The sequence below is a fragment of the Vitis riparia genome, chromosome 16, assembly GCF_004353265.1.
Source record: "Vitis riparia cultivar Riparia Gloire de Montpellier isolate 1030 chromosome 16, EGFV_Vit.rip_1.0, whole genome shotgun sequence".
Taxonomy (NCBI): Eukaryota; Viridiplantae; Streptophyta; class Magnoliopsida; order Vitales; family Vitaceae; genus Vitis; species Vitis riparia.
In genome coordinates this window covers 453,222-467,531 of record NC_048446.1, presented here as the reverse complement: position 1 = coordinate 467,531, position 14,310 = coordinate 453,222, and the positions used below count along the sequence as shown (strand labels likewise).

The 14,310-nt window shown below is 36.7% G+C and overlaps 4 protein-coding genes across 4 annotated transcripts; 1 reads left to right on the top strand and 3 right to left on the bottom strand.

The window, feature by feature from the left end:
* Positions 1 to 508: 508 nt before the first annotated feature.
* Positions 509 to 3,688, top strand: LOC117933604. The gene is made up of 3 exons (XM_034855057.1): positions 509 to 992; positions 1,112 to 1,257; positions 3,334 to 3,688. The coding sequence occupies exons 1-3, from the start codon at positions 964 to 966 to the stop codon at positions 3,483 to 3,485; spliced, it is 327 nt and encodes a 108-aa protein (XP_034710948.1). The 5' UTR covers positions 509 to 963; the 3' UTR covers positions 3,486 to 3,688.
* On the bottom strand, positions 1,259 to 3,104 carry LOC117933603 (cytochrome P450 89A2-like). Its single transcript, XM_034855056.1, has one exon. The coding sequence runs from the start codon at positions 3,017 to 3,019 to the stop codon at positions 1,463 to 1,465; it is 1,557 nt and encodes a 518-aa protein (XP_034710947.1). The 5' UTR covers positions 3,020 to 3,104; the 3' UTR covers positions 1,259 to 1,462.
* A 1,920-nt stretch (positions 3,689 to 5,608) lies between the features above and the next one.
* Positions 5,609 to 7,580, bottom strand: LOC117933602 (cytochrome P450 89A2-like). Its single transcript, XM_034855055.1, has one exon. The coding sequence runs from the start codon at positions 7,503 to 7,505 to the stop codon at positions 5,940 to 5,942; it is 1,566 nt and encodes a 521-aa protein (XP_034710946.1). The 5' UTR covers positions 7,506 to 7,580; the 3' UTR covers positions 5,609 to 5,939.
* Positions 7,581 to 8,279: 699 nt separating this feature from the next.
* LOC117933002 (cytochrome P450 89A2-like) lies at positions 8,280 to 10,453 on the bottom strand. Its single transcript, XM_034854349.1, has one exon. It carries the CDS (start codon positions 10,436 to 10,438, stop codon positions 8,852 to 8,854), a length of 1,587 nt encoding a protein of 528 aa, XP_034710240.1. The 5' UTR covers positions 10,439 to 10,453; the 3' UTR covers positions 8,280 to 8,851.
* Between the last annotated feature and the right edge of the window lie 3,857 nt (positions 10,454 to 14,310).

Here is a 14,310-nt window from a genome sequence, read left to right as displayed (position 1 = left end):
TTATTATTGGAAATAATTTTGTCAGATTTGAGGGAAAAAAAAAGAAATATAAAGTTATAATTTGATGTGCTTTCGAAGCAGGTAGTATGGATGAATGTGACAATGAAAGAAACTTCTTAGACATAGATAATCAATTCTTTTATCTTATATTTTCAGGATGACCTTGATAAAAATTTTCAAAATGTTTGGATGACTTCTGGCTGAAGTAGAATGTGCATCATAGTCATTATAGGGGGGAAAAACCACGTTTATAGGTAATAAAATCCCATGAGGTTCACAAGATTCTATAAGATGGGCCCCCAAGTCGTTATCGTCCGGTATTGATTGGTTCTTTGAACTGATTTCGTAGATTGAAAACTAAATGGGGCTTCACTGTTTGTTGGATTTCACAGAGTTGTGGGAACAATCCAAAACTATTACAACTGCTGCTATAAGCATCCTTCTGGTTCCTTGTGCTGAATAGGTAATAACTCCATCTAGATATTGAGAATTTTCCACTTATTCGAAGTATGAATTGTATTTTGTTCTGCCCTCATGTTATTTACTTCTTCACCTGATACTTCAATGATAAAGGTGGAAGAAAATAATTGTCTATAAGATTGGTTTATTGGCATTGCATTACTACCGGCTGACTTAAACCTTCTCTTGTGTTGGTTTTGCAAACTACTCTGTTACAACATGCAATGGCTAATTGAGACATTGATTTAAGGGTGATGCCAACATAAAATCAAATCAAAGCAAAAGAAACTGCATATTGATTTGAAATGTTATCTGCATAATACAATTCTTGATATAGAAATGCTTAGACCATTGTTGATTGCAATTTCCCCCTTCCTCCCTCTCCCTCTTTTCATAGCTCTTCCATAAAAGGTGTAATTTAGCCAACCAACTAGGAATACCAACCAAGAGGTATATACAAAGAAGAAAGATGACCACTTCTCTTAAATTGATGGGAACTGGAAAATGGAACTAATAAAGTTAAAGATAAAGAGGTGAGTGTGAGAGGGATTTTTGTTCTTTCTAAAATTTTGACTGTCATAACCATTGCAAAGTGATTTAAGAAATTTTTAACTTGAACATTGTGGCTTATGCTTTGGAGCTTATGGATCAGGACTTTGCAGACATATTGTGCATTTTCCGAGCAGCTAGCTCCTTATTGGAAGCTGAGGAGAGAACTTGACATGGTAGAGGTCTGTCTGATTATTGAGAATTGGATACAAGTCCACACCCAGGGTCCCATCTTCGGAATTATCATGAGTAAGACTAAAGTTTGCGTTTCATTTATTGAGAATATACCTCTCATATTCTGCAAATATATTATATTATATAGTTCAAGTCATACAGTGCAAGGGTGCTCATTGTGAAATTCAAAGTTGTTGTGATAGGCACATTAGTTATGATGATAATAAACTAATAATGAAGTTGATGCATTGGTGGTCTCCTAAAGCCATCCACTTTTACCTTATTTCCATCGTGGACATAAGTGAATCTGCAATGGATTCTTCATCACCACTGTGAATTCCTCCTTCTCTGACAGATCAACCTCATCTCCATCCATAGCCTTCCATTCAAAACTCCAAACCAAATTGGCCACGAAATACTCCAGATGCAGCATCGCTAAGCCATACCCAGGACATATCCTTCTTCCTGCACCAAACGGCATCATCTTAATCTCCCTGCTCCCAGTTATATCAAACACTTCATCTCCATTGCCTTTGCTGTTTAAGAACCTCTCTGGCTTGAACTTCATTGGATCTTCCCATATCTTGGGGTTCCAATTCATCTCTGATACCGTGAAATTGAGAGAGGCGTTCTTGGGTATAACATACCCTTCAAAGGTTATAACTTGGGTCACTGAATGAGGCGACACAAAGTGTCCCGGAGGATGCCGCCTCAGACCTTCCAAGATGACTGCCTTCAAGTATGGCATCTTCTTCAAATCTTCCTGCTCCACCTCTTCCTTCCCTTCCCCCACAACCCCATTAATCTCCTCAAAGAGCTTCCTCTGAATATGTGGGTACTTCACTATGTTGGCCATGATCCACTGCAGTGCAGTGGATGTAGTGTCAGTCCCACCATCAAGAAACTCTGAGCACAAACTAATCATCTCTCCTTCGTTTAGCTTCCTCTTCTCTTCTGGCAGTTGCAGGTCCAGCAAAGTATCGACGTATGACAAGACATAGTTCTTTGAGGAAGATGAACCTGACTCCTGGCTGTCTTGGTTCTGTTTGCTTTGAATTTCTTGCTTTAGTCGCTGCCTGGCTCTTATGTATGGGAGCAGAGTGTCTTCCTGATTTTTGCGAAGCTGAAACAACTCCTCCCAACGACTCCGGAACAATACCTTTCCCACCCTAGGCCAGAAATTTAATATGTTGAAGCGAGGAAAGCCCAACAACAATCGTCGTTGAATCGTCTCAATCTCTTGGATTTGTTTTTCCTCAAGCTTGTCCCCAAAACACATGAGAACCAGTAAGCAAAAGATAGCATACCGGAAGTGCTCCACCACCTGGACTGACTCACCTGATTCTGAGTTGCCTTGAAGCCGAGAGATTAGAACCTCCAGGACCCACTTTCGTGCGTGAGAGTAGTTTCTCACACGTGAAGGGTGCAGGATCTCAGCAGTGAGGTTGCGGCGGAGGAGACGCCAGGTTGGGCCATATATGGCTGAGGCGATGTTACGCTGATTACTGTTTAGAATTCTGTTGGCTGGTCCCTCAGGACGATTAGCAAAAACGACACCATTTTGGACCAAGATCTTGTGGGCAAGGGAGTTGGTGGAGATGAAGATGGCCGGGTAAGAGCCCATTTGGAGAGTGATGATTGGGCCATACTTGGTGTGTAGCTTTCGGAGGATTGGTTCAATCTCCAAGGACGATTTAAGGAGCCATTGCAAGTTCCCGATGATAGGAACCGTGGTGGGTCCTGGTGGGAGCTTTAGTTTTGGAAAGAGGATATCATAGAGAGATTTGAGGAGACTAGCAACACAGAGGGAGATGATGATGAACAGCCATATCTCCATTTTAGTTATCAAATCCAATCCAATCTCTAAGATGAAGAACTTGCTCTTCTTCTGGGCTGTGCTACTGCTTTCTGGATTAGATATATTGGGTGGTAGGGATAAATTGCTATGCTAATACTATGACGTATATTAATTTTCTCAAACACGACTCCAGAGACAGCGACGTACACATGTGGCCTATTTATCTACATATCAATTACATATTATAATTAATTAGTATCCTATTTTGCTTGTTGCCTTTTGTTTGTATCCTAAACATTGTTATTGTCCCTGTTGATTGGTTCTTAGAATTGACTCTGTAAATTGAAAACCAGATTATGCTTCACTGGCCATGGAGTTCATAGTTTCCTACGCACAACTGTGGCAACAATCAAAAGCTTGGATTGGGCTTAACTGGTTGATGGGGTTCATGGTTTTCTATTCACGGCTCTGGGCTAATCAGAAGCTTCTACCACTGCTTTTTTAAGGCTGTTCTGGTTACTTGTGGTGCCAAATTGGTAATAAACTCCATCTAGCTAATGGAACTTTTTGGCTTAGTTGACAGATGAATTGCATATTGTTCTGCCCCCATGTCATTGTTACTTTAATTACAAAGATGGAAGAAAGTAAGGGTTTAAATGATCGGTTTATTTAGCATTACTGACTGTCAGCTGACTGTTGGGACATTGAGTTATGGGTGATGCTAACGTTATAGCAGAAAAAACTACATATTGATTGAAGTTTTTGTCAAATCATGGCATAGGCCTTATTTTTTATTATTTTTGATTGCTCTAGCCTGTCGGATGGTGTTGTCTACCTCATCCTTGATGAAGCTTTTGTAGATGAAAAAGAATATATAGGTCATATAGGTTTGATTGTTTCTTCATGAGCCATAACTTCTTGGATCCATCGAAAATCCCTATGTTGTATGACTCATGGAGTGGAAAGTTGAAGCCGGAGTAGAAGAAAAACCAGAAAGCACTGACATCATATTGTTTTTTGAATAGTAAATACAACAGGATTTATAGATTGACTCTATGATTCAAATATCCTTGAGGAAATCAGAAACCTTATCCTAACAACCCATTTTTGAATAAATAACTCCTAATTTGATAAGATTTAGAGTGCGTTTGCGATTTTGATTTTAGGAAGTGTTTATAATATTTTTAATACTTGAAAAATAAAAAATTTTAAGTATTAAAAATGATATAAATACTTCCTATAATCACTCCCAAACGTACTCCTAAAAATAAATAAATTAACTTTTGACTAATTCAAATCAACAAATATTTGAATTATTCAAACTTTCCGACAAAAATTTCCTCTGTTGTCCTCTGTTATTGTTGCATTGAAACATCATTTTGTTTTTGCAACCAGCAAATAAATTATCCTTCCTTCCATGGAAAGATTTTGTTAGAGCTGAAAAAAAGATATGAAAGATGAGTGAGTTATAATTTAATGTCTGTTCAAAGCAGATTGCTGTATGGATGAATGTGACGATGAAGAAACTTCTTGGACAGACATAATAATTCTTTTATCTTATATTTTCAGGATGGTCCAGCTGAAAATTTTCAAAATGTTTGAATGACTACCGGCTGTAGTAGGCTGTGCATCATTGTCATTATAGGGAGAAAAAAAACCCACGAGGTTCATGAGATGGGCCCCTAAATTCGCTATCATTTCATGAGATGGGCCCCTAAATTCGCTTTCATCCAGTATTGATTGAAGAGTAATTGGGCTTCTCTGGTTGATGGAGTTCACACAGCCGTGGAGCTATTACAACTGCTGCTAGACATCATTCTGGTTGCTTGTGCTGCCAAATGGGTAATAACTCCATCTAGCTTTAGAAAATTTTCCACTTATTTGATAGCTGAATTGCATTTTGTTCTGCTCCCCTGTAATCCCGAACAGGTGTTTCATGTGCAAAAAGTGGATGAAAATTTGACTGATCACATCTTCCTTTAATGCCCAAACGCAAGCATTCTAAGGCAGCTAATTTTTTGGTGGGTTAATTTCATAAAGACCCCCCGAGGTTTGGTGTAAACACACCCGACCACTATTGATTTCAAATTTCCTCGATTAGCACCTTTATAAATTTATTCAGTTTAACAAACTTATTTTTTAGAGATTTTTAAATAAAAATATTTTAGATAAGAGTGTTTAATAATTCTCTAAAAACTAAATTTTATTCTTTAAAAAATAAAATTTATATATGAAATATATTTATAGGGTGCTAACTTATGAAATGTGAAACTTGTCATGTATTTACACTAAACCTAAGGGAGTCTCAATGAAATTAACCCTCTTTTTTTTGGCTGTTTGGAGTGGTTTGGGTGCTGTGAGAAGAACCCTTTCTCTTTGGCACAGATCCATTGTAGGAAAGAAATGGAAAAAAGCGTGGCTTCCTTGTATGTGTTTTGTGGTGTTCTTGAACATTGTGGCTCATGCTTTAGAGCTTATGAATCAGGGCTTTGCAGACATATTCAGCATTCCTTAAGCCGTTAGCTCCCAGAAGAGAGAAATTGAACTTGGCATGGTAGAGGTCTGCCTCCTTACTGAGAATTTGATACACGTCCACACCTGGGGTCCCATCTCTGGAATTTTTAAGAGTAAAACTCAAGTATGGCTTTCATTTATTGAGATTTATTTATTTTTTAATTTAATAACTGAGTAATTCAAGGTATTCAACTAGAGGTAGGACTTAAAAATGGGTTCATGTGCCTCTACCACACATTTCGGTATCTGTATACGTCCTAACCAACTTGACACCATGACTGGTAAGCTTTTCACATATACAATATTATATGCTTCAGATGCAAACATTATAAGAGAGCTCATTCTAACATTCAAAGCTGTTGTGACAGGCATATTATTGATGATGATAGTAACTAGTGATGGACTTTGGTGCAGTGGTTGTCTCCTAAAGCCATCTACTTTTGCCTTATTTCCATCGTGGAGACAAGTGGACCTGCAATGGATTCTTCATCACTACCGTGAACTCCTGCTTCTCTGATAGATCAACTTCATCTCCCTCCACAGCTTTCCATTCAAAACTCCATACCAAATTGGCCACAAAATACTCCAGATGCAGCATCGCTAGGCCATGGCCGGGACATATCCTCCTTCCTGCACCAAACGGCATCATCTTAATCTCCCTGCTCCCAGTAATATCAAACACTTCATCTCCATTGCCTTTGCTGTTCAAGAACCTCTCTGGCTTGAACTCCATTGGATCTTCCCATATCTTGGGGTTCCAATTCATCTCTGATACCATGAAATTGAGAGAGGCGTTCTTGGGTATAACATACCCTTCAAAGGTTATATCTTGGGTCACTGAATGAGGCAACACAAAGTGTCCTGGAGGATGCCGCCTAAGACCTTCCAAGATGACTGCCTTCAAGTATGGCATCTTCTGCAAATCTTCCTCCTCCACCTCTTCCTTCCCTTCCCCCATAACCCCACTAATCTCCTCCAAAAGCTTGGCCTGAATATGCGGGTGCTTCACCAGGTTCGCCATGATCCACTGCAGTGCAGTGGATGTGGTATCAGTCCCACCATTGAGAAACTCTGAGCACAAACTCACCATCTCTCCATCATTTAGTTTCCTGTTTTCTTCTGGCAGCTGCAGATCCAGCAAAGTATCGACATACGACAATACAAAGTTCTTTGAGGAGGAAGACGAATCTGATTCAAGACCGTCTTGTTGCTGTTTGCTTTGGATTTCTTGCTTTAGCTGCTGCCTGGCTCTTATGTATGGGAGCAGAATGTCTTCCTGTTTCTTGCGAAGCTGGAACAACTCCTCCCAACGATGTCGGAACAATACCTTTCCCACCCTAGGCCAGAAGTTTAATATATTGAAGCGAGGAAAACCCAACAACAATATTCTTTGAATCGTCTCAATCTCTTGAATCTGCTTCTCCTCAAGCTTGTCCCCAAAACACATGAGAACCAGCAAGCAAAACATAGTATACTGAAAGTGATCCACGACCCGGACTGCCTCACCTGACTCTGAGCGTGCTTGGAGCCGAGAGATTAGAATCTCCAAGACCCAACTTCGCGCCTGAGAATAGCTTCTCACCCGTGAAGGGTGGAGGATCTCGGCGGTGAGGTTGCGGCGGAGGAGGCGCCAAGTCGGGCCATAGACCGCGGAGCTGATGTTATGCTGATCACTGCTAAAAATTCTGTTGGTGGGCAGGGCCTTGGGGCGATCAGCGAAAACGGCACCATTTTGGACCAAGGTCTGGTGGGCGAGGGAGTTGGCGGAGACGAAGATGGCCGGCCTAGAGCCGATTTGGAGGGTGACGATGGGGCCATACTTGGCGTGGAGGTTTCGGAGGATTGGTTCAAGCTCTGAGAAGGATTTAAGGAGCCATAGCAGGTTCCCCACAAAAGGGACCGTGGTGGGTCCTGGAGGGAGGTTCAGTTTTGGAAAGATGAAATCATAAAGAGACTTGAGCAAAGCAGCAACACAGAGGGAGATGATGATGGGGAAGACCCATGTCTCCATTTTCGTTATGAAATCCAATCCAATCAATCAGGATGGAGAAGAAGAAAGATATGCTTCTGGGTTGTGCTAATGCTGCTATCTGCTTTAGACATATTGGGTGGTCAGGAGTCAATTTCAGGGAAGATGACGTGGTTTTTTCGTAGCTTTTCTTCTTTATATATATATATATAATATATATCAATTTCATGTTATTTAGACTAAGTTGGTTTTTGCCTTTTGTAGTTATCCTAAATATCCTGTATTGCTCACGTTGATTGGTTTCGCAATTGACACCGTAGATGAACATTTTGCTGGGTTGGCAAATCGATTGAGGGTTATCCCAATCCAAGTCAGAATTTAAAAATAATTAATTTGGGACCCAATCAAACCTTTGATCTGATCTGGGGTGTACTTCAAAATAATTAATTTCAAACCTAATCAAATCCCATCATACTAGGTTTGGATGGTTAGATTAGATTACCTTCATGTTGTGTGATTTAAATGGAAATTTACATAATATATAAAATAAAATTAATATTATTACGTGAGAAAATATAAATTATAAATATGATCAAAGTATGAACCTTGTTTGCAACCAATTCAAATTGAGTTAAAAGATTGAAAAAACTTGATCCAAATCAAAATCTGACCAAAGGTGAAGTTGGATTCGGACTAGGTTCGGGCTAAGCTGACCAAATAATACTTCTCACCTTTCCACTTAAATGACAGATAAATTGTATCTCGTTCTAACCCAATGCCAATATTGTGCTTCTTGATGCTTTAATGACAGGGATGGAAGAAAGTAATTATCGTTGAACACAAAAACAGAAGAAACTACACATTGAATGGAAATTTTTATATGCATATTAGAGTTATCGGTCAAGAAATCTAGGCATAGGTCTTAGTATTGATTGCACTTTCTTGCTTTTTCGTGGCTCGTCTCTCCCGAGAAGGTGGGATTCAGTCAACCTCATCCCTAGATGAAAAAAATAATGAATATATATGATTTGAGTTCGATTGTTTCTTCATTAGCTATAACTTCCCGGCCCCATCAAAAAGTCATTTGTTGTATGGCTCATGGAAAGGAGGATTCCTTTTGTTCTCCTCTTGCCGATAAAATTCCCATCAAAGAAGACCAACCAAGAGGTAGCTAGACACAAGGAAAGATAACCCACTTTCTTACGATTTTGCATACACATCGAGCCAACTTTCTCTTTAATATTCTGCATATATGTTATAGAATGTGCAGTTCAAATCCATACATTATACTGAAATATCATATGAATTATGGTGATGATGAGGTAGTAGTGGTGCATGGGGGTCTTCTAAAGCCGTCTACTTCTTTATTTATTTTATTTATTCATAAATTATTTCAACCTTGGAGATAAGTGAGCCTGCAATGGATTCTTCATCACTACTGTGAACTCCAGCTTCTCAGATAGATCAACTTCATCTCCCTCCACTGCCTTCCATTCAAAATTCCACACCAAATTCCCCACAAAATACTCCAGATGCAGCATTGCCAACCCATACCCAGGACAAATCCTCCTCCCTGCACCAAATGGCATCATCTTTATCTCTCTGCTCCCAGTTATATCAAATTCTTTCCCTTCATCTGCATGATCTCCATCTCCATTGCTGTTCAAGAACCTCTCTGGCTTGAACTCCATTGGATCTTCCCAAATCCTTGGGTTCCAATTCATATCTGATACTGAGAAATTCACAGTTGCATTCTTGGGTATGTCATACCCTTCAAAGCTTACATCTTGGGTCACTGAATGAGGCAACACAAAGTGTCCCGGAGGATGCCGCCTCAGACCTTCCAAGACCACTGCCTTCAAGTATGGCATCTTCTGCAAATCCTCCTCCTTCACCTCCTCCTCTCCCTCCCCCACAACCCCACAAATCTCCTCGAAAAGCCTGGCCTGAATATGGGGGGCCTTCACCAGGTTTGCCATGATCCACTGCAGTGCAGTGGAGGTAGTGTCAGTTCCGGCACTGAGAAACTCCGAGCACATCGTCACCATCTCTCCTTCATTAAGCTTCCTCTTCTCCTCCGGCAGCTGCAGATCCAGCAAAGTGTCCACATACGACAAGACATAGTCCTTTGAAGATGAAGATGAATCATCTTCTTGTTTGTTTTGCGTTTCCTGCTTAAGCCGCTGTCTGGCTCTTATGTGCGGCAGAAGAATCGCTTCCTGATCCTTGCGCAAATTAAGCCACTCCTCCCACCTTTTTCGAAATAATATCTTCCCCATCCTCGGCCACAAATTGAGCCAATTCAATCCACGGAACGCCAACAACAACTTTCGTTGAATCATCTCAATCTCCTGAATTTGCTTCTCCTCGAGCTTGTCCCCGAAACACATGAGCACCAGTAGGCAAAACATGGCGTATTGAAAGTGATCCATTATTCGGACGGGGACAAATCCGTCGGAGTGGCCTCTAAGCCGAGAGACCAGAATCTCCAGCACCCACTTCCGTGCGTGGGAGTACCTTCTCACCCGGGAAGAGTGGAGAATCTCGGCCGTGAGATTGCGGCGGAGGAGACGCCAGGTCGGGCCATAGGGGCTCGAATTGATGTTTCGCTGGTTACTGCTCATGACTCTACTGGCCGGAAGCGCCGCAGGACGGTCGGCGAAAACGGCTCCGTTTTGCACCAAGGCCTGGTGGGCGAGGGAGTTCTCGGAGATGAAGATGGCCGGGCGAGAGCCGATTCGGAGAGTGAGGATTGGGCCGTACTTGGCGTGTAAATTTCGAAGTATGGGTTCGAGGTCGGCGAAGGATGGGCCGAGCCAGTGGAGGTTTCCGATGAGAGGAAAGGCAGCGGGTCCTGGTGGGAGATTGAGCTTTGGGAAGAAGAAATCATGGAGAGATTTGAGGAGAGAAGCAATGCAGAGGGAGACGACGAAGAGGAAGACCCATATCTCCATTTTTTGGAGATCAAAATCCATTGAAAAAGTCTCTGGTCCTGGCTGTAATATAAAGTCTGGGAAATATTGTGTGGTGGCCAAGATACTTATCTTCCTTTTTCCTTTTATTTTTATTGGAGTGCTTTTATTCTTTTTCACATTAGTTATCATTCACTATGATTAGACTTTATCTTTTCAAATAATTTTTTAAAAAAATACTTTTTATTCAAAATTATATTTATGTTATAAAACATGAGAAAAATTTATAGAAATTATATTTATGTTATAAAATATAAGAATTTATATTATTGTGAAAATGATCTATAATCATAATATTGATATTTACTCCCTAAAAAAAAGGGAGAAATTAATATTGATTTACTCTCCTTAAATGAGAGACCTTTTAAAACATATTATTAATACCAGCCAATATTTGAAGATTACTACTTAAAAAAATAAGGGAGGAGATTTATTATCTATATTAAATATTTTTCGATGAAATTTCTTGAGAAATACTTTAAAAGCTTCTACATCAATTTCATGATAAGGTAAATCATATGATTTTATTTTCTATAGTAGTTATAATTTTCAATTTTTTTATATTATTAGAATATAATTCAAAATTTCATTATTCATAGATAAACTTGTGTGAGAATTTTGTGTCTAAAGTTACGCAAAAGTAAAAATAGCTAGTAAATTTAATAAATGTTAAAGCTTATATAGTCAAAAGATATATGTTATGAATTAAAATTATATATAGTCAGAAACTTTTCATACATAAACAGAAGTTATTAAAATAATAATATTAATAATTTTTGTACAAACCAAAGTTATACACATCTAGAAGTTATATAATTACTATATGTAATTAAAAGTTATGAAAATAGCAATATTAATATTTTTTTGTACAAATTTAAATTATACATATGAGTTATAAAAATAATAATATTAATATTTTTTTTATGCTAGCCAAAATCTATGTCAATTTCTAATCCATGATTGAGAAGTATTAAACCTATTGGATGATGTTTGTAATTTGAATTATTATTATTGTGAATAGAAGTATGAATTTTGCATTTGAATTTCTCAATGCAAAAAGATTCTAGTACGATTGGATTGTTGTACATAATCTTTTTATTTTCATGAATTTATAATTTATATTTTTTTAGATTTACTGAAATTTGTGATTTTATCCCTTATCTTTGTAGATATTATTTGAATTTTAATAATCTTTTTTGGTTATCGATAAAATGTAGAGAGTGAAAAGAAAATGTTAATTTGATAGTTTAAAATTTTGGGTTTAGTTAGTTGGACCCTCTTTATTTGGAAGGGTGAATTTTATAAATAAATAAAATAATAAGAGGATAAATAATTTTATAGAGATAAGAATGAAAGAGAAGAGTTTGAATATGATTGAGTTTAGTTTTGAAACACCACCATATTATCCTTTTATAAAAGGAATTTAATTCAAATTAAGCTATTTTTGGTTTGATTTCTTTTGCTTGAGCATATATAACATATTCTCTAATCTATATCTATTATTTTCTAATTAAATTTGTTTTATGATAAGATATATATACAAACAATTTTTAATTTTGTTGCATGATTAGAAGTTACACATAACAATTTTTTATAACTATACAGTTAAAAACTATATAAAGAATATTTTATAGCTTGAAACTATTATTTTATATATTCATATAAATTTTTTTGTACAACTCGTAACCTGAAGTTATATAAATTTTATATATTTTCATAATAAGAAGATATGAAGGAATTATGTGAGTTTTTCATTTTTGAATTGAGTTATTGAAATTCTTAATTTGTTATGATTGAAATTTAATTTGATTACCTCTTCACTATTATCTTCAAGCTATGGAACGTCTAAAATTGTGCATTCCATATTATGAAAAAAATTATTATTATTATTTTTAATGCATACATATATCATATTTATTAGTTGCATTCTTATAATGTCAAGTAGATTTATTTTATGATATATGTCATATATTGTACAACATATGTATAATTGATGTTAATATACATCAAGTACGCTTGATTGCGGACTTTTGAAGATATAAAATTATGTCACTAATGGCATAAAATTCTATGTTAATGACACTTTATATTTTATCAAGAATATGATATGATCAATATGATTATCGAGGTAAATAATAATGCATCAACTCATTATAAGTTACGTAGATATATATTATAAAATCAGAAGTTTTTACCCAGTGACTTGTTTATCTATACTTATGAAGGGTAGTATGACCTATTGTGCAAATTGCTATTTTTGATGAGACAAATTTTCTTGTAGTTGGGTGAGGAAGTTGATTTCAGGATAATGATGTGAAATTTCTTGAAAATTCCTTTATACAAACGCCAATGTTTTTAAAGGATAATTAACTAATATAGTAGTAGATATATGCCTGAAGTATAGTAAAATAATTGAAGCAAAAAATAATGTCCTAGTAGGACAAGTAGCTATTATAACGATAAATGAATACAAGGTTCATTTGAAGTGTAATAGATTTGTCAACTCAAATGATGTAATTTCTTAGAATATAAAAATACATGAAAAATTTGATACTTTCAAAGAAGTCATAAAATGACTAATTAGTTCAAAATTAAGGAACTTATAGCCCCTAGAGAGATAACTATATTTGAGTTGTGAGGGTGAGAGAATAAGGCGAAGATAAAAGAGAGGTAGATGTTTGAGATGAAAGAGGAATAGAATCTTGAGGAGTATCCTCAAGGTCAATTTGATGAGCTTTTGTGGAAGAATTAGTTGGTGGTTGATGTGGTGAAGGACCTTCAAGCTGAAAGGACTTCAATTGTTCCCTTGATGTTCCTGAAGACCATTCATCATGCTTAGGAAAAGTTGTAATTGAAAGATTATGAGAGAAAGAGGAAGATTCATTTTTTATAAAAGAAAAACATGTCTCATTAAAAACTACATGTCGAGAAATGTAAACTTGATTTGATATGGGAACAAGACATCTATAATATTTATGTAAAGGACCATATCCTATGAAAGCATAGGGTATAGTTTTTTTTGAAAATTTGTGCATGCTAAGAGTTTTTAAATAAGGAAAGTAAAGAGAACCAAAAATGCGTAAACTAGAATAATTGGGATGTTGACAAAAAAATTAGAAGTATGGAGAATTCTTACCAATAGAAGAGAGAGGTAATATGTTGGTAAGATAAGTAACAATTAAGAATGCATCTACCCAAAATTTTAAAGGAATATTAGAATGAAAAAGAGAGTCAAGTTGCTTCAACAATATGTTGATGTTTCCTTTCAGCTAATCCATTATGTTCCGGTCTATAAGGACAAGATACTTATTGTTTTATCTCACATTTAAGCAAATGATTTGTGAAATTGTTTGAAGTAAACTCACTTTCTCCATCACATTGGAAAGTTTTGATTTTTCTATCAAAATGTTTTTCAACAAATGCTTGAAGTTTTAGAAAATAGTTGTAAAAGTCAAATTTATGCCTTAAAGGATACAACCATGTGTATTGAGTGAAATCATAAACAAAAATTACATAGTATATATTGCAACTTTTGTGTAGAAGTAAAAGGTGCTCCCCACAAATCATTATGAATTTTTTCAAGAGGAAAACTTGTAGTTGTTTTTGATTTATTGAAGGAAAGTTAACAAAAATTACATAGTATATATTGCAACTTTTGTGTAGAAGTAAAAGGTGCTCCCCACAAATCATTATGAATTTTTTCAAGAGGAAAACTTGTAGTTGTTTTTGATTTATTGAAGGAAAGTTTACAACGTTTTCCAAGTTGATAGCTAGTGCAAGGAGTGTCTTTAGTTAGCTAATTGGAAACATTTATAACTTTCTTATTTTCTAAGCTTTTTAAAAAGGCATAATTAGGATGCCCTAAACGAGCATGC